This window comes from Somniosus microcephalus, chromosome 9, assembly GCF_052327205.1.
Source record: "Somniosus microcephalus isolate GS21.2 chromosome 9, FLI_Smic_1.0, whole genome shotgun sequence".
Taxonomy (NCBI): domain Eukaryota; kingdom Metazoa; phylum Chordata; class Chondrichthyes; order Squaliformes; family Somniosidae; genus Somniosus; species Somniosus microcephalus.
Window position 1 is genome coordinate 249,663,794 of NC_140995.1, and position 24,475 is coordinate 249,688,268.

A 24,475-nucleotide genomic window follows, 5' to 3' on the forward strand; every position below is an offset into this window, starting at 1 on the left:
ATCGCGAACGCTGCAGTATGCATCCAATCGTAGCTCCAGCGCCGCAGTGCGGTCTGTCAGTAGCTGCGGCTGGATACACTTCCTGCGCACGTAGTTGTCAGGGACACAGGAAGTGTCCCTGAGTTCCCACATAGCGCAGGAGAAGCATACCACGTGGCCAGGCTGTCCTGCCATGACTTACCCTTTAATTAATTGAAATCAATCAATCCCACCAATTACACTACAGTTAAATGGTTTACCAACAGTCCCCGTTACACCAGAGAGACCTTAGTAAGTATAAACCACAGAGTTAAAGTTTAAAAAGAGAGAAATACTCACCAACCAATCACCTACCTGCTTTCTGGTGACGTCACACTTCAATTACTTTTTACTTCTCTCCCTCCCTCTGAGCCCGGAGATTGGAGATTAGTAAACCTACCTGGTCTCAGAGCTGCTGTTAAACCGCCGCTCAGCCGCCTCGTTCCCTCGCAGGTCCGCCCGCCTGCCGCCGCTGCTCTGAGGCCTACCTGGTCTCGGAGCCGCTTTTATCCGCCACCGCTCAGCCGCCTTGTTCCCTCGCAGGTCCGCCCGCCTGCCGCCGCTGCTCTGAGGCCTACCTGGATTCAGAGCCGCTTTTATCCGCCACCGCTCAGCCGCCTCGTTCCCTCGCAGGTCCGCCCGCCCGCCTGCCTGCCGCTGCTGCTCTGAGGCCTACCTGGTCTCGGAGCCGCTTTTATCCGCTCAGCTGCCTCATCCCTCGCAGGTCCGCCTGCCTGCCGCCGCTGCTCTGAGGCCTACCTGGTCTCGGAGCCGCTTTTATCCGCTCAGCTGCCTCATCCCTCGCAGGTCCGCCTGCCTGCCGCCGCTGCTCTGAGGCCTAACTGGTCTCGGAGCCGCTTTTATCAGCCGCCTCGTCCCTCGCAGGTCCGCCCGCCTGCCGCCGCTGCTCGGTGGGAAAGTAAGCTGTGAGGAGAACACAGAGTCTGCAAAGGGATATGGACAAATTAAGTGAGTGTGCGATAAGGTGGCAGATGGAGTATAATGTTGGGAAATGTGAGGTAGGAAAAATAGAAAAACAGAATTTTTTTAAATGGTGAGAATATATTAAATGTTGGTGTTCAGAGAGATTTGGGTGTCCTTGTACATGAATCACAGGAAAGTTAACATGCAGGTACAGCAAGCAATAAGGAAGGCAAATGGCATGTTGGCCTTTATTGCAAGGTGGTTGGAGTATAAGAGTGAGGAAGTCTTGCTACAATTGTACAGGGCCTTGGTGAGACCACACCTGGAGTACTGGGCACAGTTCTGGTCTCCTTATCTAAGGAAGGATATACTTGCCTTGGAGGCGGTGCAACGAAGGTTCACTAGATTGATTCCTGGGATGAGAGGGCTGTCCTATGAGGAGAGATTGAGTAGAATGGGCCGATACTCTCTGGAGTTTAGAAGAATGAGAGGTGATCTCATTGAAACATACAAGATTCTGAGCGGACAAAAGCAAAGCACTGTGGATGCTGGAAATCTGAAGTAAAAACAGAAAATGCTGGGAATATTCAGCAGGTCAGGCAGCATCTGTGGAGAGAGAAACAGAGTTAACGTTTCAGGTCGATGACCCTTCGTCAGGACTGGAAAAAGTTAGAGATGTCATAGTCATACAGCACAGAAAGAGGCCCTTCGGCCCATCGTGTCTGCGCCCTTGGGCTTTTCCTTTATTTTGCCTGCCAGTGTTTTTTCACGCCCCCTCTTCGCTCTCCTAATTTCTTTTTTAAGTACCTCCCTGCACTTTCTATACTCCTCTAGGGCTTCCACTGTTTTTAGTCCTTTGTATCTGCCAAAAGCCTCCCTTTTTTTCCTATCCACACTTGTATATCCCTTGACATCCAGGGTTCCCTGGGCTTGTTGGTCCCACCCTTGACCTTTACGGGAACATGTTGGCGTTGTACTCTCTCTATTTCCTTTCTGAAAGACTCCCACTGCTCTGATGTGGATTTTCCTACAAGTAGCTGATCCCAGTCCACTTTGGCCAGATCCTGCATTATCATATTAAAATCGGTCTTCCCCCAATTTAGAACCTTTATTTCCAGTCCATCTTTGTCCTTTTCCATGACTACCTTAAATCTCACCAAATTATGGTCATTGTCACCAAAATGCTCTCCTACTGACACTTCTACCACTTGCCCGGCTACATTCCCTAGAATTAGGTCCAGTACCGCCCCCTCTCTTGTAGGACTTTCTACATGTTGGCTCAAAAAGCTCTCCTGGATGCACTTTAAGAATTCCGCACCCTCCAAGCCTTTCACACTCTGACTATCCCAGTTAATATTGGGGAAGTTGAAATCCCCTACTATTATTACCCTATTATTTCTACACTTCTGAGATTTGCCTACATATCTGTTCTTCTATCTCCCCTGACTGGGGGCCTATAGTACACTCCCAGCAAAGTGCTTGCCCCCTTTTTGTTTTTAAGTTCTACCCATATGGCCCCATTAGAGGAACCTGCTAAGATACCATCCCCCCCCTTACAGCAGTAATTGACTCCTTGATTAATATTGCGACACCCCCTCCTCTTTCACACCCCACTCTGTCGCGCCTGAAGATTCTATACCCCGGAATATTGCGCTACCAGTCCTGCCCCTCCCTCAACCATGTCTCTGATAGCAACAATATCATACTCCCATGTGTTCATCAACACCTTCAATTCATCTGCCTTACTCGCAAGACTCTTGCATTAAAATAAATGCCATCCAGCCTTGCTATACTCATAGAGTCATAGAGTAATACAGCACGGATAGAGGCCCTTCGGCCCATCGTGTCCGCGCCGGCCATCAAGCCCTGTCTAATCTAATCCCATATTCCAGCATTTGGCCCGTAGCCTTGTATGCTATGGCATTTCAAGTGCACATCCAAATGCTTCTTAAATGTTGTGAGGGTTTCTGCCTCCACAACCCTTTCAGGCAGTGAGTTCCAGACTCCAACCACCCTCTGGGTGAAAAAGTTCTTTCTCAAATCCCCTCTAAACCTCCCGCCCTTTACCTTGAATCTATGCCCCCTAGTTATTGACCCCTCTACTAAGGGAAAAAGCTCCTCAGCATCCATCCTATCTATGCCCCTCATAATTTTGTACACCTCAATCATGTCCCCCCTCAGCCTCCTCAGCTCCAAGGAAAACAAACCCAACCTGCCCAGTCTCTCTTCATAGCTGAAGCGCTCCAGCCCTGGTAACATCCTGGTGAACCTCCTCTGCACCCTCTCTAACGCGATCACATCCTTCCTGTAGTGTGGCGACCAGAACTGCACACAATATTCCAGCTGTGGCCTAACCAGTGTTTTATACAGCTCCATCATAACCTCCTTGCTCTTATATTCAATGCCTCGGCTAATGAAGGCAAGTATCCCATATGCCTTTTTTACCACCTTATCCACCTGTTCCGCCGCCTTCAGGGATCTGTGTACTTGCACACCCAGATCCCTCTGACCCTCCGTCTTGCCTAGGGTCTTTCCATTCATTGTGTATTCCCTTGCCTTGTTAGTCCCCCCAAAGTGCATCACCTTGCACTTTTCCGGGTTAAATTCCATTTGCCACTGTTCCGCCCATCTGACCAACCCATCTATATCGTCCTGCAGACTGAGGCTACCCTCCTCGCTATTTACCACCCTACCAATTTTTGTATCATCCGCGAACTTACTGATCATACCCTTTACATTCATATCCAAGTCATTAATGTAGACCACAAACAGCAAGGGACCCAGCACCGATCCCTGTGGTACCCCACTGGCCACAGGCTTCCAGTCACAAAAACAACCTTCGACCATCACCCTCTGCCTTCTGCCACTAAGCCAGTTTTGTATCCAATGTGCCAAGGCACCCTGGATTCCATGGGCTCTTACCTTCTTGACCAGTCTCCTGTGCGGGACTTTATCGAAGGCCTTACTGAAATCCATGTATACCACATCCACTGCGTTACCCTCATCCACACACCTAGTCACCCCCTCAAAAAATTCAATCAAATTAGTCAGACATGATCTTCCCTTGACAAAGCCATGTTGACTATCCCTGATTAATCCTTGCCTCTCCAAGTGGAGACAAATTTTGTCCCTCAGGATTTTTTCCAATAATTTTCCTACCACTGATGTTAGGCTCACTGGCCTGTAGTTCCCCGGTTTTTCCCTACTACCCTTCTTGAATAAGGGTCCCTTGTGACGTTACATATTTGCTCTGCCTTCCAGGCTGACTTGTTTTTTCCTCTATATTTGGCTGTGCATCACCCCCCACCCCCTACTATAGCTCCACTCCGTATCCCATCCCCCTGCCAAGTTAGCGTAAACCGCCCCCGCCCCCCCCCCCCCCCCAACAGTACGAGCAAACCTTCCCGCAAGGATGTTGGTCCCGTTCCGGTTCAGATGCAACCTGTCCGACTTGTACAGGTCCCAACTTCCCCAGAAGCAGACCCAGTGATCCAGGAAACTAAATCCCTCCCTCCTGCACCAACTCTTTAGCCACGCATTCATCTGCTCTATCCTCCTATTCCTATACTCACTAGCACGTGGCACCGGGAGTAATCCAGAGATTACAGCCTTTGAGGTCCTGCTTTTTAATCTGCTACCTAGCTCCCTAAATTCTTGTTGCAGGACCTCATCCCTCTTTCTACCCATGTCGTTGGTACCAATGTGAGCCACGACCTCTGACTGTTCACCCTCCCCCTTCAGAATGCCCTGCAGCCGTTCAGTGACATCCTTGACCATGGCACCAGGGAGGCAACATACCATCCTGGAGTCACGTCTGCAGCCACAGAAACGTCTATCTGTTCCCCTTACGATAGAATCCCCTGTCACTATTGCTCTCCCACTTTTTCCTCCCCTCCTGTGCAGCTGAGCCACTCGTAGTGCCACGGACTGGGCACTTGCTGCATTCCCCTGAGAAACCATCTCCCCCAGCAGTATCCAAAACGGAAAATCTGTTGGAGAGGGAGATGGACCCAGGGGACTCCTGCACTACCATCCTAGTTCTTTTACTCTGTCTGGCAGTCACCCATTCCCTGTCTGCCTGTGCACTCTTTACCTGCGGTGTGGCCACCTCGTTAAATGTGCTATCCACGAAGATCTCAGCTTCGCGGATGCTCCACAGTGACTCCAGCCGCAGCTCCAGATCCGAAATGTGGATTTCGAGTAGCTGCAGCTGGAGACACTTCCTGCACACGTGTTCGCCCTGGACACCGAAAGTGTCCCTGACTTCCCACATAGCACAGGAGGAGCACTCCACACTACCGAGCTGCCCTGCCATGTCCTACCCTTAATTTACTCCCTTTACTTCCTCTGTGTTAAAGAATATTAAATACACTAGGGACCTTACTTCACTTTACACGCTACTTACTCCAAACTAGAGACCTTACTTTTACTTCAACGACTGGACTGTAGAAATACTCACCAGGTCCTACTTACCAATCAGCTGTAACAGATTTTTAAGCGAGTGCAGGGGCAGGGAAAGGGTGGTGGGGAGAACAACAACAGGGGAGGTCTGGGATAGGCTGGAAGGCAGGAGAGATTAAAAATCAAAAGGGATGATGGTGCAAGGCAAAGGGGATGCTGATGGGACAAATTAAGAAACACAAGATGGGTCTAGATGAAGTGTTAAATGGGGATAGCCGAATCATCACCAGCTGCCATGTGGGGGAAAAAATAGGGGCCGAGGTTATGATCTGAAATTGTTGAACTTGATGCTGAGTCCAGAAGGCTGTAAAGTGCCTAATCGAAAGAGGAGGTGCTGTTTCTCGAGCTTACGCTGAGCTTCATTGGAACAGTGTAAGAGGCCGAGGGCGGAGAGGTCCGAGTGGGAGTGGAGCGGAGAATTAAAGTGACCGGCGACCGGAAGCTCGGGGTCACCCTTGCGGAACGGAGGTGTTCCGCCAAGCGGTCACCCAATCTGCATTTGATCTCCCCAATGGATTGGCAGTTAGGATCAGATCAGCCATGATCTTATTGAATGGCGGAGCAGGCTCGAGGGGCCGATTGGCCTACTCCTGCTCCTATTTCTTATGTTCTTATGTAGAGGAGATCGCATCATGAGCAGCGAATACAGTATACCAGATTGCAAGAAGTACAAGTAAATCACTGTTTCATCTGGAAGGGGTGTTTGGGGCCCTGGACAGTGGGAGGGGAGGAGGTAAAAGGGTCGGTGTTGCATCTCCTGCGCTTGCACGGGAAGGGGAGGGGGTGTTGGGGGGTGATGGAGGAGTGGACCAGGGTGTCTCAGAGGGAGCGGTCCCTTCGGAATGCTGAAAGGGGAGGTGAGGGGAAGATGCGTTTGGTGGTGGGATCACGCTGGAGGTGGCGGAAATGGCGGAGGATGATCCATTGAATGTGGAGGCTGGTGGGGTGAAAGGTGAGGACAAGGGGAACCCTATCGTGGTTCTGACTCAATCTTTTGTTTCTTAACTTGTCCCATCACCATCTCCTTTTGCCTTGCACCATCATCCCTTTTGCCATTTAATCTCTCCTGCCCTCCATCCTATCACAGACCTTCCCCTTTTGTTCCTTCCTCCCCTCCCCCCTTTCCCTGCCCCTGCAGTGGCTTAAAAACCTGTTCCATCTCCAGCTTTTTCCAGTTCTGACGAAGATTCTAAGGGGGATTGACAGGGTCGATGCAGGGAGGGTGTTTCCCCCTGACTGGGGAGTCCAGAACCAGGGGTCACAGTCTCAGGATAAGGGGTCGGCCATTTAGGACTGAGATGAGGAGAAATTTCTTCACTCAGAGGGTGGTGAATCTTTGGAATTCTCTGCCCCAGAGGGCTGTGGAGACTCAGTCGTTGAGTATATTCAAGGCTGAGATCGATAGATTTTTGGACTCTCTTGGAATCAAGGGATATGGGGATATTGCGGGAAAGTGGAGTTGAGGTCGAAGTTCAGCCACGATCTTATTGAATGACGGAGCCGGCTCGAGGGGCCGAATGGCCGACTCCTGCTCCTATTTCTCATGTTCTATGTGATCGTGTCTCCGTGAGTGCGGATCAGTGAGCTGTGTTTCTCCTGTAGGGTACTCGGAGTAACCTGGCGGAGTCGAGGGGTTTGAGTGCCAGTAATGTGGACCTTTCACACCGCCCGTCTCTCCTGGGACAGAACTAGAAGCTTCCGGGAGCGTGAGGACCGCCTGATCCCGGCAGCGAGGGGTGTGGAGACGGTCATTTCCTGATTTGCTGCAGCTGTCTGGTCCTGATTTGCCAGTGGTGCTGCCTTCTCCTCCTCATACACATTGAATTCAACACCGTACAGTTCTTGTATCTACATCACCATGTGAATAATTGCGTTCAGTCTCTGGCAGGGTGTGCACGAGTCCTGTCTGTTGTGTGCCGCACCCCTGCTTCTCCAGCAGAGCTTGGGCTCACTCTCACTCACGCCTCATCGAGTGTTTCCTGTGACCAGGGGTGAACAGACCAGTGTGACCATGTAACCAGGGCCAGCTGTGACCAGGGACATATGAGTAGTGACTGGCGTGAACCGAGATGGGCGTGCCCAGAGGCGGGCGTGAGCAGTGACAGAAGTGACTGAGACCGATGTGAGAAGTGACGGGTATGGCTGAGATGGGTGGGCATGGGCGGGCATGAGCATAGGCGGGGTGACTGCAGCAGCTGCGACCTGGACATTATCAGCTTGTTTCTACAAAGCCGCTTGTGTGGTATAGCTCCTGGGAGCTACAGAATGTTTAGGGGGTGGGGGGGTGGTCTCTGTATCAGGCAGTGAACCAGTGTCGGCCTGGGCTCCTCATTCACATCAGTTTCTCGTTTCTCAGCTCCCTCTCTGCCGTATTGCTACCAGTCTGTCACCCAGCTCCCACTTGCTTTTGTGCTGTTGTGATGGAGCCAGGTTCCCCGAGATCATCGGCACTTCTCGCCATTTTGTTGCCTGTAGCCTACCCCGGTGGAGTTTGGGGGTCAAAGCTCTGTCTGGACTTCAGGTGGTGGAATGTGTCTGCAGTGGGTGTCTGGGATCGCACTGCCCCCTCGCTGATGGTGCACTCGCCATGGGGCAGTGGAGCAGTCGGTTTTGAATTCCCCGTGACAATCCTACAGGAGTGATTGAGTTGAGTATCGATGGAGTGCGTGTGTCTCTGGTGTAACCCCACTGTGTCCCCGTACTCTGTAACTGAGTAACACAGGGCAGGACAGCTCGCTCCGAGTATCTTGGGGTCAGCTCCCCATTCTGCCTTGCCCACGTTGTTTAGGGCACAGTTACTGAGGATCACTTCCTTCATGTGCCCTTTGAATGCCGGTGTTTGGTCTGATGTGAACAGGTCCTCACCGTGCCCGAGGTTTGGGCCACCCCACGTTACCTGGTGTTTGTCACAGAATCTCTCCGCACAGGAGGAGGCAGCCATTCGGCCCATCGTGCCTGTGCCGGCTCTTTGAACGAGCTCTCCAATTAGTCCCACTCCCCCCACTCTTTCCCTAAAGCCCTGCTTTTCACAAGTATTTATCCAATTCCCTTTTGAAAGTTACTGAATCTGCTTCCACCGCCCTTTCAGGCAGCGTGTTCCAGATCACAACAACTCGCTGCGTTTAAAAAAAAAAAAAAGTCCCAATCTCCCCTCTGGTACTTTCACTAATTACCTTAAATTAAACTTTGCCGCTCGAAGGAGATCAACCCCAGCTTCTCCAGGCTGTCTGTGTCAGAGTAAGGCCCCCCCAACCCAGGGCTGTGCAGCGGAATGTCGGAGGGGACTCTGAGTCCTGGGTTGATCTGCCCCTTGTATTGTCACTGTGCTCTGTACTGCCCAGCTCAGGATCACTGCCATCACCAAACGGTGAGCTTTCCTGCACTGTCAGAGGAGTCGGGCTGGGATCAGACCCTTGTGTGATCACACACTTCGCACAGTACACGTCCGTGGGCTCGTAAAACGGGGTACGGTTGTTAATTGCTGCCCAATTCTCAGCTCCTCCCCACTGTCTCCCCAGACGGTGCTGTTACTGTGAGCAGGGGCGGGCGCGAGGAGGGACGGGGTGGGCGTGAGCAGGGCCGGGGGCGAGGAGGGGCGGGGGCGAGTAGGGCCGGGATGGGCGTGAGGAGGGCCGGGGGCGAGGAGGGCCGGGATGGGCGTGAGGAGGGCCGGGGGCGAGGAGGGGCGGGCACAGGGGCAGGGATGGGCGCGAGGAGTGCCGGGGGCGGGCGTGACGTGGGCTCAGTCACTGGTCACACTTGGTACCCTGGTTTGCAGACAGGACCCTGCGGTGAGGAGGGCCGGGGGCAGGGGCGAGGAGGGCCGGGGGCAGGGGCGAGGAGGGCTGGGGGCAGGGGCGAGGAGGGCCAGGGGCGAGGAGGGCCAGGGGCGAGGAGGGCCGGGGGCGGGGAGGGCCAGGGGCGAGGAGGGCAGCGATGGGTGCGAGGAGGGGCGGGGGCGGGGGCGAGGAGGGGCGGGGGCGAGGAGGGCCGGGGGCGGGGAGGGCCAGGGGCGAGGAGGGCCGGGGGCGGGGAGGGCCAGGGGCGAGGAGGGCAGCGATGGGTGCGAGGAGGGCCGGGGGCGGGCGTGACGTGGGCTCAGTCACTGGTCACACTTGGTACCCTGGTTTGCAGACAGGACCCTGCGGTGAGGAGGGCCGGGGGCAGGGGCGAGGAGGGCTGGGGGCAGGGGCGAGGAGGGCCAGGGGCGAGGAGGGCCGGGGGCGGGGAGGGCCAGGGGCGAGGAGGGCAACGATGGGTGCGAGGAGGGCCGGGGGCGGGGGCGAGGAGGGGCGGGGGCGAGGAGGGCCGGGGGCGAGGAGGGCCAGGGGCGAGGAGGGCCGGGGGCGGGGAGGGCCAGGGGCGAGGAGGGCCGGGGGCGAGGAGGGCCGGGGGCGGGGAGGGCCGGGGGCGGGGAGGGCCGGGGGCGGGGAGGGCCAGGGGCGAGGAGGGCCGGGGGCGGGGAGGGCCAGGGGCGAGGAGGGCCGGGGGCGAGGAGGGCAGCGATGGGTGCGAGGAGGGCCGGGGGCGGGCGTGACGTGGGCTCAGTCACTGGTCACACTTGGTACCCTGGTTTGCAGACAGGACCCTGCTGTGAAAACACTAATTTCGCTCTATTTGATGTTCAAACACACATTTAACACTAACTGGTGAGCTGCCGTGTTTGACACGATCCAGTCCGCTGTACAATTGTTCAGGCTCACGCCCAGCCCTGTCCCCGAATGAACGGTTAATCTGAATCGTTTTGCTAGATTTAAACCACGTGAATGAATTTGATTTAAATATTTTTAAGGATCTCTATTTGTCTCGATATAATGTACTTCAATCACCGATCGGAAAGCCCTGGGACCGGATTGGTTGGCTAGAGGCCCAATCAGCTCTTCAGGTACAATCTTCAATGTGTTTTACTTGAATAAAGTTTGAATTTGAAAAGAAAACTGATTGAATTTCAATCTCGTCTGTCTCTAACAACTCCCCTCTCACACACACTGTACCCCATCCAACTCCCCACCCGCACACACTGTACCCCATCCAACTCCCCACACTCACACACACTGTACCCCATCCAACTCCCCACCCGCACACACTGTACCCCATCCAACTCCCCACCCTCACACACACTGTACCCCATCCAACTCCCCACCCTCACACACACTGTACCCCATCCAACTCCCCACCCTCACACACACTGTACCCCATCCAACTCCCCACACTCACACACACTGTACCCCATCCAACTCCCCACCCTCACACACACTGTACCCCATCCAACTCCCCACCCTCACACACACTGTACCCCATCCAACTCCCCACCCTCACACACACTGTACCCCATCCAACTCCCCACCCTCACACACACTGTACCCCATCCAACTCCCCACCCTCACACACACACACTGTACCCCATCCAACTCCCCACCCTCACACACACTGTACCCCATCCAACTCCCCACCCGCACACACACTGTACCCCATCCAACTCCCCACCCTCACACACACTGTACCCCATCCAACTCCCCACCCTCACACACATTGTACCCCATCCAACTCCCCACCCTCACACACACTGTACCCCATCCAACTCCCCACCCTCACACACACTGTACCCATCCAACTCCCCGCCCTCACACACACTGTACCCCATCCAACTCCCCACCCTCACACACACTGTACCCCATCCAACTCCCCACCCTCACACACGCTGTACCCCATCCAACTCCCCACCCTCACACACGCTGTACCCCATCCAACTCCCCACCCTCACACACGCTGTACCCCATCCAACTCCCCACCCTCACACACACTGTACCCCATCCAACTCCCCACCCTCACACACACTGTACCCCATCCAACTCCCCGCCCCCACACACACTGTACCCCATCCAACTCCCCACCCTCACACACGCTGTACCCCATCCAACTCCCCGCCCTCACACACACTGTACCCCATCCAACTCCCCGCCCTCACACACACTGTCCCCCATCCAACTCCCCACCCTCACACACACTGTACCCCATCCAACTCCCCACCCTCACACACACTGTACCCCATCCAACTCCCCACCCTCACACACACTGTACCCCATCCAACTCCCCACCCTCACACACACTGTACCCCATCCAACTCCCCACCCTCACACACACTGTACCCCATCCAACTCCCCACCCTCACACACACTGTACCCCATCCAACTCCCCACCCTCACACACACTGTCCCCCATCCAACTCCCCACCCTCACACACACTGTACCCCATCCAACTCCCCACCCTCACACACACTGTACCCCATCCAACTCCCCACCCTCACACACACTGTACCCCATCCAACTCCCCACCCTCACACACACTGTCCCCCATCCAACTCCCCACCCTCACACACACTGTACCCCATCCAACTCCCCACCCTCACACACACTGTACCCCATCCAACTCCCCACCCTCACACACACTCTACCCCATCCAACTCCCCACCCTCACACACACTCTACCCCATCCAACTCCCCACCCTCACACACACTCTACCCCATCCAACTCCCCACCCTCACACACACTGTACCCCATCCAACTCCCCACCCTCACACACACTGTACCCCATCCAACTCCCCACCCTCACACACACTGTACCCCATCCAACTCCCCACCCTCACACACACTGTACCCCATCCAACTCCCCACCCTCACACACACTGTACCCCATCCAACTCCCCACCCTCACACACACTGTACCCCATCCAACTCCCCACCCCCACACACACTGTACCCCATCCAACTCCCCACCCCCACACACACTGTACCCCATCCAACTCCCCACCCCCACACACACTGTACCCCATCCAACTCCCCACCCTCACACACACTGTACCCCATCCAACTCCCCACCCTCACACACACTGTACCCCATCCAACTCCCCACCCTCACACACACTGTACCCCATCCAACTCCCCACCCTCACACACACTGTACCCCATCCAACTCCCCACCCTCACACACACACTGTACCCCATCCAACTCCCCACCCTCACACAAACTGTACCCCGTCCAACTCCCCACCCTCACACACACCGTACCCCATCCAACTCCCCACCCTCACACACACCGTACCCCATCCAACTCCCCACCCTCACACACACCGTACCCCATCCAACTCCCCACCCTCACACACACCGTACCCCATCCAACTCCCCACCCTCACACACACACTGTACCCCATCCAACTCCCCACCCTCACACACACACACTGTACCCCATCCAACTCCCCACCCTCACACAAACTGTACCCCGTCCAACTCCCCACCCTCGCACACACTGTACCCCATCCAACTCCCCACCCTCACACACACACACTGTACCCCATCCAACTCCCCACCCTCACACAAACTGTACCCCGTCCAACTCCCCACCCTCACACACACTGTACCCCATCCAACTCCCCACCCTCACACACACTGTACCCCATCCAACTCCCCACCCTCACACACACCGTACCCCATCCAACTCCCCACCCTCACACACACTGTACCCCATCCAACTCCCCACCCTCACACACACTGTACCCCATCCAACTCCCCACCCTCACACACACACTGTACCCCATCCAACTCCCCACCCTCACACACACACTGTACCCCATCCAACTCCCCACCCTCACACACACACTGTACCCCATCCAACTCCCCACCCTCACACACACACTGTACCCCATCCAACTCCCCACCCTCACACACACACTGTACCCCGTCCAACTCCCCACCCTCACACACACTGTACCCCGTCCAACTCCCCACCCTCACACACACTGTACCCCGTCCAACTCCCCACCCTCACACACACTGTACCCCGTCCAACTCCCCACCCTCACACACACTGTACCCCATCCAACTCCCCACCCTCACACACGCTGTACCCCATCCAACTCCCCACCCTCACACACGCTGTACCCCATCCAACTCCCCACCCTCACACACGCTGTACCCCATCCAACTCCCCACCCTCACACACGCTGTACCCCATCCAACTCCCCACCCTCACACACACTGTACCCCGTCCAACTCCCCACCCTCACACACACACACTGTACAGTAGCAGGAACCCACTTATGTCCACCACTGTAGTTCCGTGCCAACACATGTTCACCTGGACTAAAGACTCTGTCTTTGGAGCGTTGTTCACGTCGCTTGATCTGCTTGTCCTGCTGATACTGTACCACGCCTTTCACCTTTGGCGGTTTCAGCAGGTCGAAGTAGGTTCGTAGCTCTCTTTTGAGCAGTAGAGTGGCAGGTGATGCTTTTGTGGTCGCATGTGGTGTGTTCCTGTAACTCAACAGGAAACTATTCAGGCGCTGATGAAGCGTTCCCTGGCCTTGCGATGCCTTTAGAGAGTGTTTCATAGAAACATAGAAGATAGGAGCAGGAGTAGGCTATTCGGCCCCTCGAGCCTGCTCCGCCATTCAATGAGATCATGGCTGATCATCCAAATTCAGTACCCTGTCCCTGACTTCTCCCCATATCCCTTGATCCCTTTAGCCTTAAGAAATATATCCAACTCCTTCTTGAATATATTTAATGAACTGGCCTCCACCGCCCTCTGTGGCAGAGAATTCCACAGGTTCACCACTCTCTGGGTGAAGAAATTCCTCCTCATCTCAGTCCTAAATTGCTTACCCCTTATCCTTAGACTTAGTTCTGGAATCCCCGGCCATCAGGAACATCCTTCCTGCATCTAGTCTGTCCAGGCCTGACAATTTTATAGGTTTCGATGAGATCCCCTCTCATTCTTCTAAACTCCAGTGAGTATAAGCCCAATCGACACAATCTCTCCTAATACGTCATTCCTGCCATCCCAGGTATCAGCCTGGTAAATCTTCGCTCCACTCCTTCCATGGCAAGAACGTCCTTCCTCAGATAAGGCGACCAAAACTGCACACAATACTCAAGGTGCAGTTTCACCAAGGCCCTGTACAACTGCAGCAAGACATCCTTGTTCCTGTACTCAAACCCTCTTGCTACGAAGGCCAACATACCATTTGCCTTCTTAACCGCCTGCTGCACCTGCATGCTTACCTTCAGCGACTGGTGCACAAGGACACCCAGGTCTCTCTGCACTTCCCCTTCTCCCAATCTATTGCCATTCAAATAATAATCTGCCTTCCTGTTTTTGCCACCAAAGTGGATAACCTCACATTTATCCACATTATAGTGCATTTGCCATGTTTCTGCCCAATCACCCAACCTGTCCAAATCGTACTGGAGTTTCACGACATCCTCCTCACAGCATACCCTCCCACCCAGCTTTGTGTCCTCTGCAAATTTGGAGATACTACATCCAATTCCCTTGTCCAGATCATTAATATATATTGTGAACAGCTGGGGTCCTCGGACCAATCCTTGCGGTACCCCACTAGTCACTGCCTGCCACTTGGAAAACGACCCGTTTATTCCAACTCTTTGCTTTCAGTCCGCCAACCAGTTCTCTATCCAAGTCAATACCTTGCCCCCAATCCCATGTGCCTTAATTTTGCACTCTAATCTCTTACGCGGGACCTTATCGAAAGCCTTCTGAAAGTCCAAATACACCACATCCACTGGTTCTCCCTTATCTATTTTACCAGTTACATCCTCAAAAAATTCCACAAATAACTGCATATGGGTATGATCTTGTGGCCATTACAGAAACATGGCTGCAGGGTGACAATGCCTGGGAATTAAACATACCAGGTTATTTAACGATCAGGAAGGACAGGCAGGAAGGAAGGGGAGGTGGGGTGGCTATGTTAATAAAGGAAGGAATCACTGTAATACAGAGAAATGATATTGGGTCAAAAGATCAGGATAATGAAACAGTTTGGGTGGAGGTAAGGAATAATAAGGGGAAAAAAACACTAGTGGGCGTAGTCTATAGGCCTCCGAACAGTTGCAACTCTGTTGGACGGAGTATCAATCAGGAAATAGTTGAGGCTTGTAATAAGGGAACATCTATAATTATGGGGGATTTTAACTATCATATTAATTGGACAAATCAAATTGGGCAGGGCAGCCTTGAGGATGAGTTCATTGAGTGTATTAGGGATGGGTTTCTTGAGCAGTATGTAACTGAACCGACCAGGGGGCAAGCAACCTTAGATCTGGTCCTGTGTAACGAGACAGGATTAATAAAAAATGTCCTAGTAAAGGATCCCCTTGGAATGAGTGACCATAACATGGTTGAATTCCATATTCAATTAGCGGGTGAGAAGGTTGGATCTCAAACAAGCGTGCTAAGCTTGAATAAAGGAGACTATGAAGGTATGAGAGCGGAATTGAGTAGAGTGGATTGGGAAAATAGATTAAAGGGTAAGACGATACATGATCAGTGGTGTACATTTAAGGAGTTATTTTACAACTTCCAAAAAATATATATTCCACTGAGAAGAAAAGGGTGTAAAAGAAAAGACAGCCATCCGTGGCTAAGTAAAGAAATTAAGGATAGTATTCGACTAAAAAGAAGGGCATACAAGGTAGCCAAATCTAGTGGGAGGATAGAGGATTGGGAAAACTTTAAAAGACAGCAAAAAATAACAAAGATTGATTAAGAAAGGGAAGATAGATTATGAAAGTAAATTAGCAAAAAATATAAAAACAGATAGTAAGAGTTTTTATAGTTATCTAAAAAGAAAAAGGGTGGCTAAAGTAAATGTTGGTCCCTTAGAGGATGAGACCGGGAAATTAATGGTGGGAAATATGGAGATGGCAAAAACACAATGAATATTTTGTATCAGTCTTTACAGTAGAGGACACTAAGAATATCCCAACACTGGACAAACAGGGGGCTATAGGGGGGAGGAGCTAAACATGATCAAAATCACTAAGGAAGTGGTACTCGGTAAAATAATGGGACTCAAGGCGGATAAATCACCTGGACCTGATGGCTTACATCCTAGGGGCTTGAGGGAAGTGGCGGTAGGGATTGTGGATGCATTAGTAATAATTTTCCAAAACTCCCTGGACTCAGCAAAGGTCCCGGCAGACTGGAAAACTGCTAATGTAACACCCTTATTTAAAAAGGGCAGTAGACAGAAGGCTGGAAACTATAGACCGGTTAGCCTAACATCTGTGGTAGGTAAAATTTTGGAGTCCATTATTAAGGAGACAGTAACAGGACATTTGGATAATCATAATTTAATAGGACAAAGTCAGCATGGTTTTATGAAGGGGAAGTCATGTTTGACAAATTTGCTGGAGTTCTTTGAGGAAGTAACATAGGGTGGATAAAGGGGAACCAGTGGACGTAGTGTATTTAGACTTCCAAAAGGCATTTGACAAGGTGCCACACAAAAGATTATTGCTTGAGATAAAAAATCACGGGATTGGGGGTAATATTCTGGCATGGATAGAGGATTGGCTATCTAACAGAAGGCAGAGAGTTGGGATAAATGGTTCATTCTCAGACTGGCAATCAGTAACTAGTGGTGTTCCGCAGGGGTCAGTGCTGGGTCCCCAACTCTTTACAATCTATATTAACGATTTGGAGGAGGGGGCCAAGTGTAACATATCAAAGTTTGCAGATGATACTAAGATGGGAGGGAAAGTAAAGTAGTGAGTGAGGAGGACATAAAAAACCTGCAAGGGGACATAGACAGGCTAAGTAAGTGGGCAGAGATTTGGCAGATGGAATACAATACTGGAAAGTGTGAGGTTATGCACTTTGGCAGGAAAAATCATAGAGCAAGTTATTATCTTAATGGTAAGAAACTGGAAAGTACTGAAGTACAAAGGGATCTGGGGGTCCTGGTGCACGAAACTCAAAAGGTTAGTATGCAGGTGCAGCAAGTGATTAAGAAGGCCAATGGAATGTTGGCTTTCATTGCTAGGGGGATAGAATATAAAAATAGGGAGGCATTGCTTCAGTTGTACAAGGTATTGGTGAGACCGCACCTGGAATACTGCATACAGTTTTGGTGTCCATACTTAAGAAAAGACATACTTGCTCTCGAGTCAGTACAAAGAAGGTTTACTCAGTTAATCCCAGGGATGAGGGGATGGACATATGAGGAGAGGTTGAGTGGATTGGGACTCTACTCATTGGAGTTCAGAAGAATGAGAGGCGATCTTATTGAAACATATTAGATTGTGAAGGGGTTGGATCGGGTGGATGCGGGGAGGATATTCCCGATGATGGGTGAAACTAGAACTAGGGGGCATAGTCTTAGAATAAGGGGCTGCTCTTTCAAAACTGAGATGAGGAGGAACTACTTCACTGAGTGCGAGTCATCAAAGAGTGCTGTGAGTTTGGGTAAGTGAAATAAAGAGTAGCTTGCCTTTCAAAAGCTAGGCTTTATTAACCTTAAAAAACCAGCAGTACATGTTAAGCACCCAGTCTCAGCCAAGCTGTAGAGAACTGAATTTAAGATGGCCACCACAGGTCACATGGAATCAACTAACCAATAAGTTTACAGCATATATCTCAAGGCAGGAAAACAGGCAACCAATTACAATGCTTCTTATAAAACAAGAATAATCACCACATTCACCCCTCCTTTTAAAATATACTTCAACATAGGTAGCCTTTACAGTTTACAATTAGTTATTTATGACTAGAGCAATACATGTATAATGCCTTCAACAATTTTAAAATTTTACTATTAAATTATTAATTATTTTAAAAGCCCATTTTTAATCGGTCGACCGGATATCTTGTTCGTGTCGACCTTCTTAGCCTTGGTGGAGTTCCTTGCCCTCCCACACCAGGAGACACAGAAATATCTTCTGCAGGGAGGCTATCAATATCCCGATTATCAACGGTTTCCGGATTGGAAGTCCCATTAGAAGGTAGACTGGGAGGATCATGAACATCCATCGGGGGCAGACTGAGAGAATTGTAAGTGTCTGCAATAGGATTGGAAATGTTCGTAGTATTTGTGACGACATCAACATTATCTGAATTATGGCTATTGTTAATGTCCTCAGGAGAGGGCTGGCCACCACAAGGAGCTAAGTCTTTAACTGAAACCGTACTTTCTTTCCCATCTTGGAATCGAATATGAGCATATTGGGAATTTGCCTCCAATAGCTCCACCTCCTCCACTAAAGGATCATACTTTGACAGTCTAACATGGCGTCGGAGCAGCACAGGTCCCTGCATAGTAAGCCATGAAGGTACCGAATATCCCGTAGAGGACCTCCGCGGATAGTTGAAGAGCCTTTCATGGGGGGTCACATTAGTAGCCGTTGAAAGCAATGATCTAATGGAATGCAGGGCATCAGGCAGTACCATTTCCCACTGTGTATTCTTAAGGTTCTGGGATGTCAAAGCCAACATAACTGCCTTCCAGATCACCCCATTGTATCGTTCGCACTGTCCATTACCCTGGGGATTATACAGGGTAGTTCTGCTAGTAGAAATTCCCCGACTCTGGAGGTATTCCTTCAACTGGGAAGACATAAAAGAACTTCCCTGATCCGAATGGATATACGCAGGCATCCCAAAGATGACAAAAAGTTGAGTCAGACATTTAATAACTGTAGCAGCTGATACATCTGCACAAGGAAAAGCAAAAGGGAACCTTGAAAACTCATCCACAACAGTAAATATATATTGATTCTGAGTCGTTGAAGGAAGAGGCCCCTTAAAATCAACGCTCAGGCGTTCAAAGGGAGAAGTAGCCTTTATAAGATGAGCTCGTTGAGGCTTAAAGAAATTTGGTTTACACCGGGCGCAGACAGAGCATAACGAAGTCATCCGCTTGACGTCTTCAACTGAAAAGGGCAAATTCTTACTGCATACGAAGTGTATCATCCTTGTAACACCAGGATGGCACAAAGCATTATGAAGATTAATAAGCGTATCTCCGTGAAGCACAGAACAATAAGCCCTCGACAGCGCATCAGCGGCAACATTATTCTTCCCCGGACGATAGACTATATCAAAATGATAGCATGCCAACTCGATCCTCCACCTCATTATTTTATCATTCTTAATCTTTCCGAAATGTTTGACATCAAACATGAAGGACACAGATTTTTGGTCAGTTACTAACGTAAAATGTCGCCCAGATAAATAATGTCTCCATTTACGCAGTGCTTCTACTATTGCGTACGCCTCTTTCTCTATTGATGAATGTCTCTGCTCACTATTGCTCAGAGTACGTGAGAAAAAGGCCACAGGTCTTCCATTTTGGTTCAGGGTAGCCCCAATTGCAAAATCGGAAGTGTCCGTCTCAATCACAAAGGGAACCTGCTCATCAATAGAATGCACAACTGCTCCAAGGATATCCTTTTTAAGATTATCAAAACACATCCTGGAGCAATGTAGTTGATTAGTATATCCAACTTATTCAGAGATTGCTGATCCAACACACCCAAAAAGTTTTTAAATGTACGATACCAATGTTTCCATTGATCATCCACTCCTGCAGAATTAGGGTCAGCATTAAATCGTTCTGGTCGAAGATATCATTCCATTATAGCAAAAGGTTAATAAATTGAAATAAAGAGTAGCTTGCCTTTCAAAAGCTAGGCTTTATTAACCTTAAAAAACCAGCAGTACATGTTAAGCACCCAGTCTCAACCAAGCTGTAGAGAACTGAATTAAGATGGCCACCACAGGTCACATGGAATCAACTAACCAATAAGTTTACAGCATATATCTCAAGGCAGGAAAACAGGCAACCAATTACAATGCTTCTTATAAAACAAGAATAATCACCACAGTAAGTGTGAGAGTTCTTTAATTGTTATTTCTCTTTAAATCATTCTTGATAAGATTACTTAAGCAGTTTAAGTAAAGGGGAAAAGTTAAATATTTGGGATTCTGTTGGTTTAAGAAGAGTAAAACAAGGTTACACTGCAGTTGAAGTAAATTGGCACAGCAGGCAGTGGAAACCAGTTTTCTAACCAATCAGCAGGGGTGACTCATTTGGCTGTAAACAAACAAACAGTATAAAAAGACCAGTCCTAGTGCAAGCAAGCACTGAGTGCGAGTCTTCAAAGAGTGCTCTGAGTTTGGGTAAGTGTGAGTTAGGGTAAGTGGGGTGTTAGGTGCTCTTTTCAAACTTTAACTCTGTGGGTTGTAGTTAATAAGGCCTTTCTGGTGCAGAGTGACTGCTGGTAAACCATTTAACTGGTGTAACTAGAGGGATTGATTTAATTTAAATCCAATTAATTAAAGGGGATACTAGCATCTAAAATCGGGCAGAGGCTGTCCATAACTAACAATAAAAAATTAAATTAATTACATAGAATGGAGCAGGTGATGTGTTACTATTGCGAGATGTGGGAGCCGGTGAACCCCATTGAGGCTCACGGTGATTACGTCTGTGACAAGTGTCTGCTGCTACAGGAACTCCAGCTCCGTGTTGATGAGCTGGAGTCTGAGCTTCAGACACTGCGACACATCAGGGAGGGGGAGAAGTACCTGGACTCTGTGTATCAGGAGGTGGTCACACCTATGAAGTTAATTAATTCAGATGTAGCCCATGGTCAGGGACAGGACGGTGTGACTACGAGTGAGGCAGGTACGGGGATCCAGGAGGTAGAGCTGGAGGAGCCGCAGCCCTTGCTCTGGTCCAACAGGTTCGAGGTTCTTACTCCCTGTGGGGACAGGAGCAGGGACTGCAGGGAGGATGAGCAACCTGGCCACAGCACCGTGGAACAGGGGGCCATTCAAGAGGGGGGAGTAAATAGAAATGTTGTAGTGGTAGGGGATAGTATTATTAGGGGGATAGATAGAGTTCTCTGCAGCCGAGAGTGAGAGTCCCAAAGGCTGTGTTGCCTACCCGGTGCCAGGGTTAAGGACATCTCCTCTGTGCTGGAAAGAAACTTGCAGTGGAAGGGGGTGGATCCAGTTGTCGTGGTCCGTGTTGGTACAAACGACGTAGATAGGACTAGGAAGCCGGTTCTGTTAAAGGAGTATGAGCAGCTAGGGGTCAAATTAAAAAACAGAACCTCAAGGGTACCTGAGCCACGAGCGAATTTGGCTAGGACAAATAAAATTAGAGAGTTAAATGCGTGGCTCAAAGACTGGTGTGGGAGAAATGGGTTTTGCTTCCTGGGACACTGGCACCAGTACTGGGACAGGAGGGAGCTGTTCCGTTGGGACGGGCTTCACTTGGCCAGTGCTGGGACTAGAGTCCTGGCGGATCATATAACTAGGGCTGTAGAGAGGGCTTTAAACTAACTAGTGGGGGGGAGGTTCCTAGAGAGCAAATAATAAAAATGACAACAGAGAAGGTCATAGACTTAGGTAGCAGTGGGGAAATTAAAAACCAGAGCGTGTCAGGAAGGGGCAGAAGGTATGGAGTAAAAGGTAAAGTAATAAAAAGGGCAAAAGCACGAACTAAGTGTCACAAAACACATTTGAAAGTTCTCTATCTGAATGCACGTAGCATTCGTAACAAAATAGATGAGTTAATGGCACAAATAACTACATATGGGTATGATCTTGTGGCCATTACAGAAGCATGGCTGCAGGGTGACAATGCCTGGGAATTAAACATACCAGGTTATTTAACGATCAGGAAGGACAGGCAGGAAGGAAGGGGAAGTGGGGTGGCTATGTTAATAAAGGAAGGAATCACTGTAATACAGAGAAATGATATTGGGTCAAAAGATCAGGATAATGAAACAGTTTGGGTGGAGGTAAGGAATAATAAGGGGAAAAAACCACTAGTGGGCGTAGTCTATAGGCCTCCGAACAGTTGCAACTCTGTTGGACGGAGTATCAATCAGGAAATAGTTGAGGCTTGTAATAAGGGAACATCTATAATTATGGGGGATTTTAACTATCATATTAATTGGACAAATCAAATTGGGCAGGGCAGCCTTGAGGATGAGTTCATTGAGTGTATTAGGGATGGGTTTCTTGAGCAGTATGTAACTGAACCGACCAGGGGGCAAGCAACCTTAGATCTGGTCCTGTGTAACGAGACAGGATTAATTAAAAATGTCCTAGTAAAGGATCCCCTTGGAATGAGTGACCATAACATGGTTGAATTCCATATTCAATTAGAGGGTGAGAAGGTTGGATCTCAAACAAGCGTGCTAAGCTTGAATAAAGGAGACTATGAAGGTATGAGAGCGGAATTGAGTAGAGTGGATTGGGAAAATAGATTAAAGGGTAAGACGATACATGATCAGTGGTGTACATTTAAGGAGTTATTTTACAACTTCCAAAAAATATATATTCCACTGAGAAGAAAAGGGTGTAAAAGAAAAGACAGCCATCCGTGGCTAAGTAAAGAAATTAAGGATAGTATTCGACTAAAAACAAGGGCATACAAGGTAGCCAAATCTAGTGGGAGGATAGAGGTTTGGGAAAACTTTAAAAGACAGCAAAAAAATAACAAAAAGATTGATTAAGAAAGGGAAGATAGATTATGAAAGTAAATTAGCAAAAAATATAAAAACAGATAGTAAGAGTTTTTATAGTTATCTAAAAAGAAAAAGGGTGGCTAAAGTAAATGTTGGTCCCTTAGAGGATGAGACCGGGAAATTAATGGTGGGAAATATGGAGATGGCAAAAACACTGAATGAATATTTTGTATCAGTCTTTACAGTAGAGGACACTAAGAATATCCCAACACTGGACAAACAGGGGGCTAAAGGGGGGGGAGGAGCTAAACATGATCAAAATCACTAAGGAAGTGGTACTCGGTAAAATAATGGGACTCAAGGCGGATAAATCACCTGGACCTGATGGCTTACATCCTAGGGTCTTGAGGGAAGTGGCGGTAGGGATTGTGGATGCATTGGTAATAATTTTCCAAAACTCCCTGGACTCAGCAAAGGTCCCGGCAGACTGGAAAACTGCTAATGTAACACCCTTATTTAAAAAGGGCAGTAGACAGAAGGCTGGAAACTATAGACCGGTTAGCCTAACATCTGTGGTAGGTAAAATTTTGGAGTCCATTATTAAGGAGACAGTAACAGGACATTTGGATAATCATAATTTAATAGGACAAAGTCAGCATGGTTTTATGAAGGGGAAGTCATGTTTGACAAATTTGTTGGAGTTCTTTGAGGAAGTAACATATAGGGTGGATAAAGGGGAACCAGTGGACGTAGTGTATTTAGACTTCCAAAAGGCATTTGACAAGGTGCCACACAGAAGATTATTGCTTAAGATAAAAAATCACGGGATTGGGGGTAATATTCTGGCATGGATAGAGGATTGGCTATCTAACAGAAGGCAGAGAGTTGGGATAAATGGTTCATTCTCAGACTGGCAATCAGTAACCAGTGGTGTTCCGCAGGGGTCAGTGCTGGGTCCCCAACTCTTTACAATCTATATTAACGATTTGGAGGAGGGGACCGAGTGTAACATATCAAAGTTTGCAGATGATACTAAGATGGGAGGGAAAGTAAAGTAGTGAGTGAGGAGGACATAAAAAACCTGCAAGGGGACATAGACAGGCTAAGTAAGTGGGCAGAGATTTGGCAGATGGAATACAATACTGGAAAGTGTGAGGTTATGCACTTTGGCAGGAAAAATCGTAGAGCAAGTTATTATCTTAATGGTAAGAAACTGGAAAGTACTGAAGTACAAAGGGATCTGGGGGTCCTGGTGCACGAAACTCAAAAGGTTAGTATGCAGGTGCAGCAAGTGATTAAGAAGGCCAATGGAATGTTGGCTTTCATTGCTAGGGGGATAGAATATAAAAATAGGGAGGTATTGCTTCAGTTGTACAAGGTATTGGTGAGACCGCACCTGGAATACTGCATACAGTTTTGGTGTCCATACTTAAGAAAAGACATACTTGCTCTCGAGTCAGTACAAAGAGGGTTCACTCGGTTAATCCCGGGGATGAGGGGATGGACATATGAGGAGAGGTTGAGTAGATTGGGACTCTACTCACTGGAGTTCAGAAGAATGAGAGGCGATCTTATTGAAACATATAGGGCCAGAAATTCGGGTCCAAACGCGTGAGTACGGTCTGGGTACTCACGCATCTGGCCGGTGGAAATGCCGGCGTTCAGCATGCACAGCACATGCGGAGAACGCCGGCATTTCCGGTCCTCTGAACGAAGGGGTTCAGAGGCACAGCGCGTGCGACTGCACAGGCAGCGCTTGCGCAGTGAACTTCGGCGATTTCACTCATG

General features: G+C 49.7%; 1 protein-coding gene across 1 annotated transcript in view; it reads left to right on the forward strand.

Moving 5' to 3' along the window:
- Nucleotides 1-8,991, forward strand: part of klc1b (kinesin light chain 1b) — a 135,586-nt gene extending 126,595 nt beyond the window's left edge. Inside the window, 1 exon segment of the mRNA XM_085998133.1 lies at nt 7,006-8,991. Within this exon segment, the coding sequence (XP_085854259.1) occupies nt 7,006-7,095 (90 nt within the window). The 3' untranslated portion in view covers nt 7,096-8,991.
- Nucleotides 8,992-24,475: the final 15,484 nt, after the last annotated feature.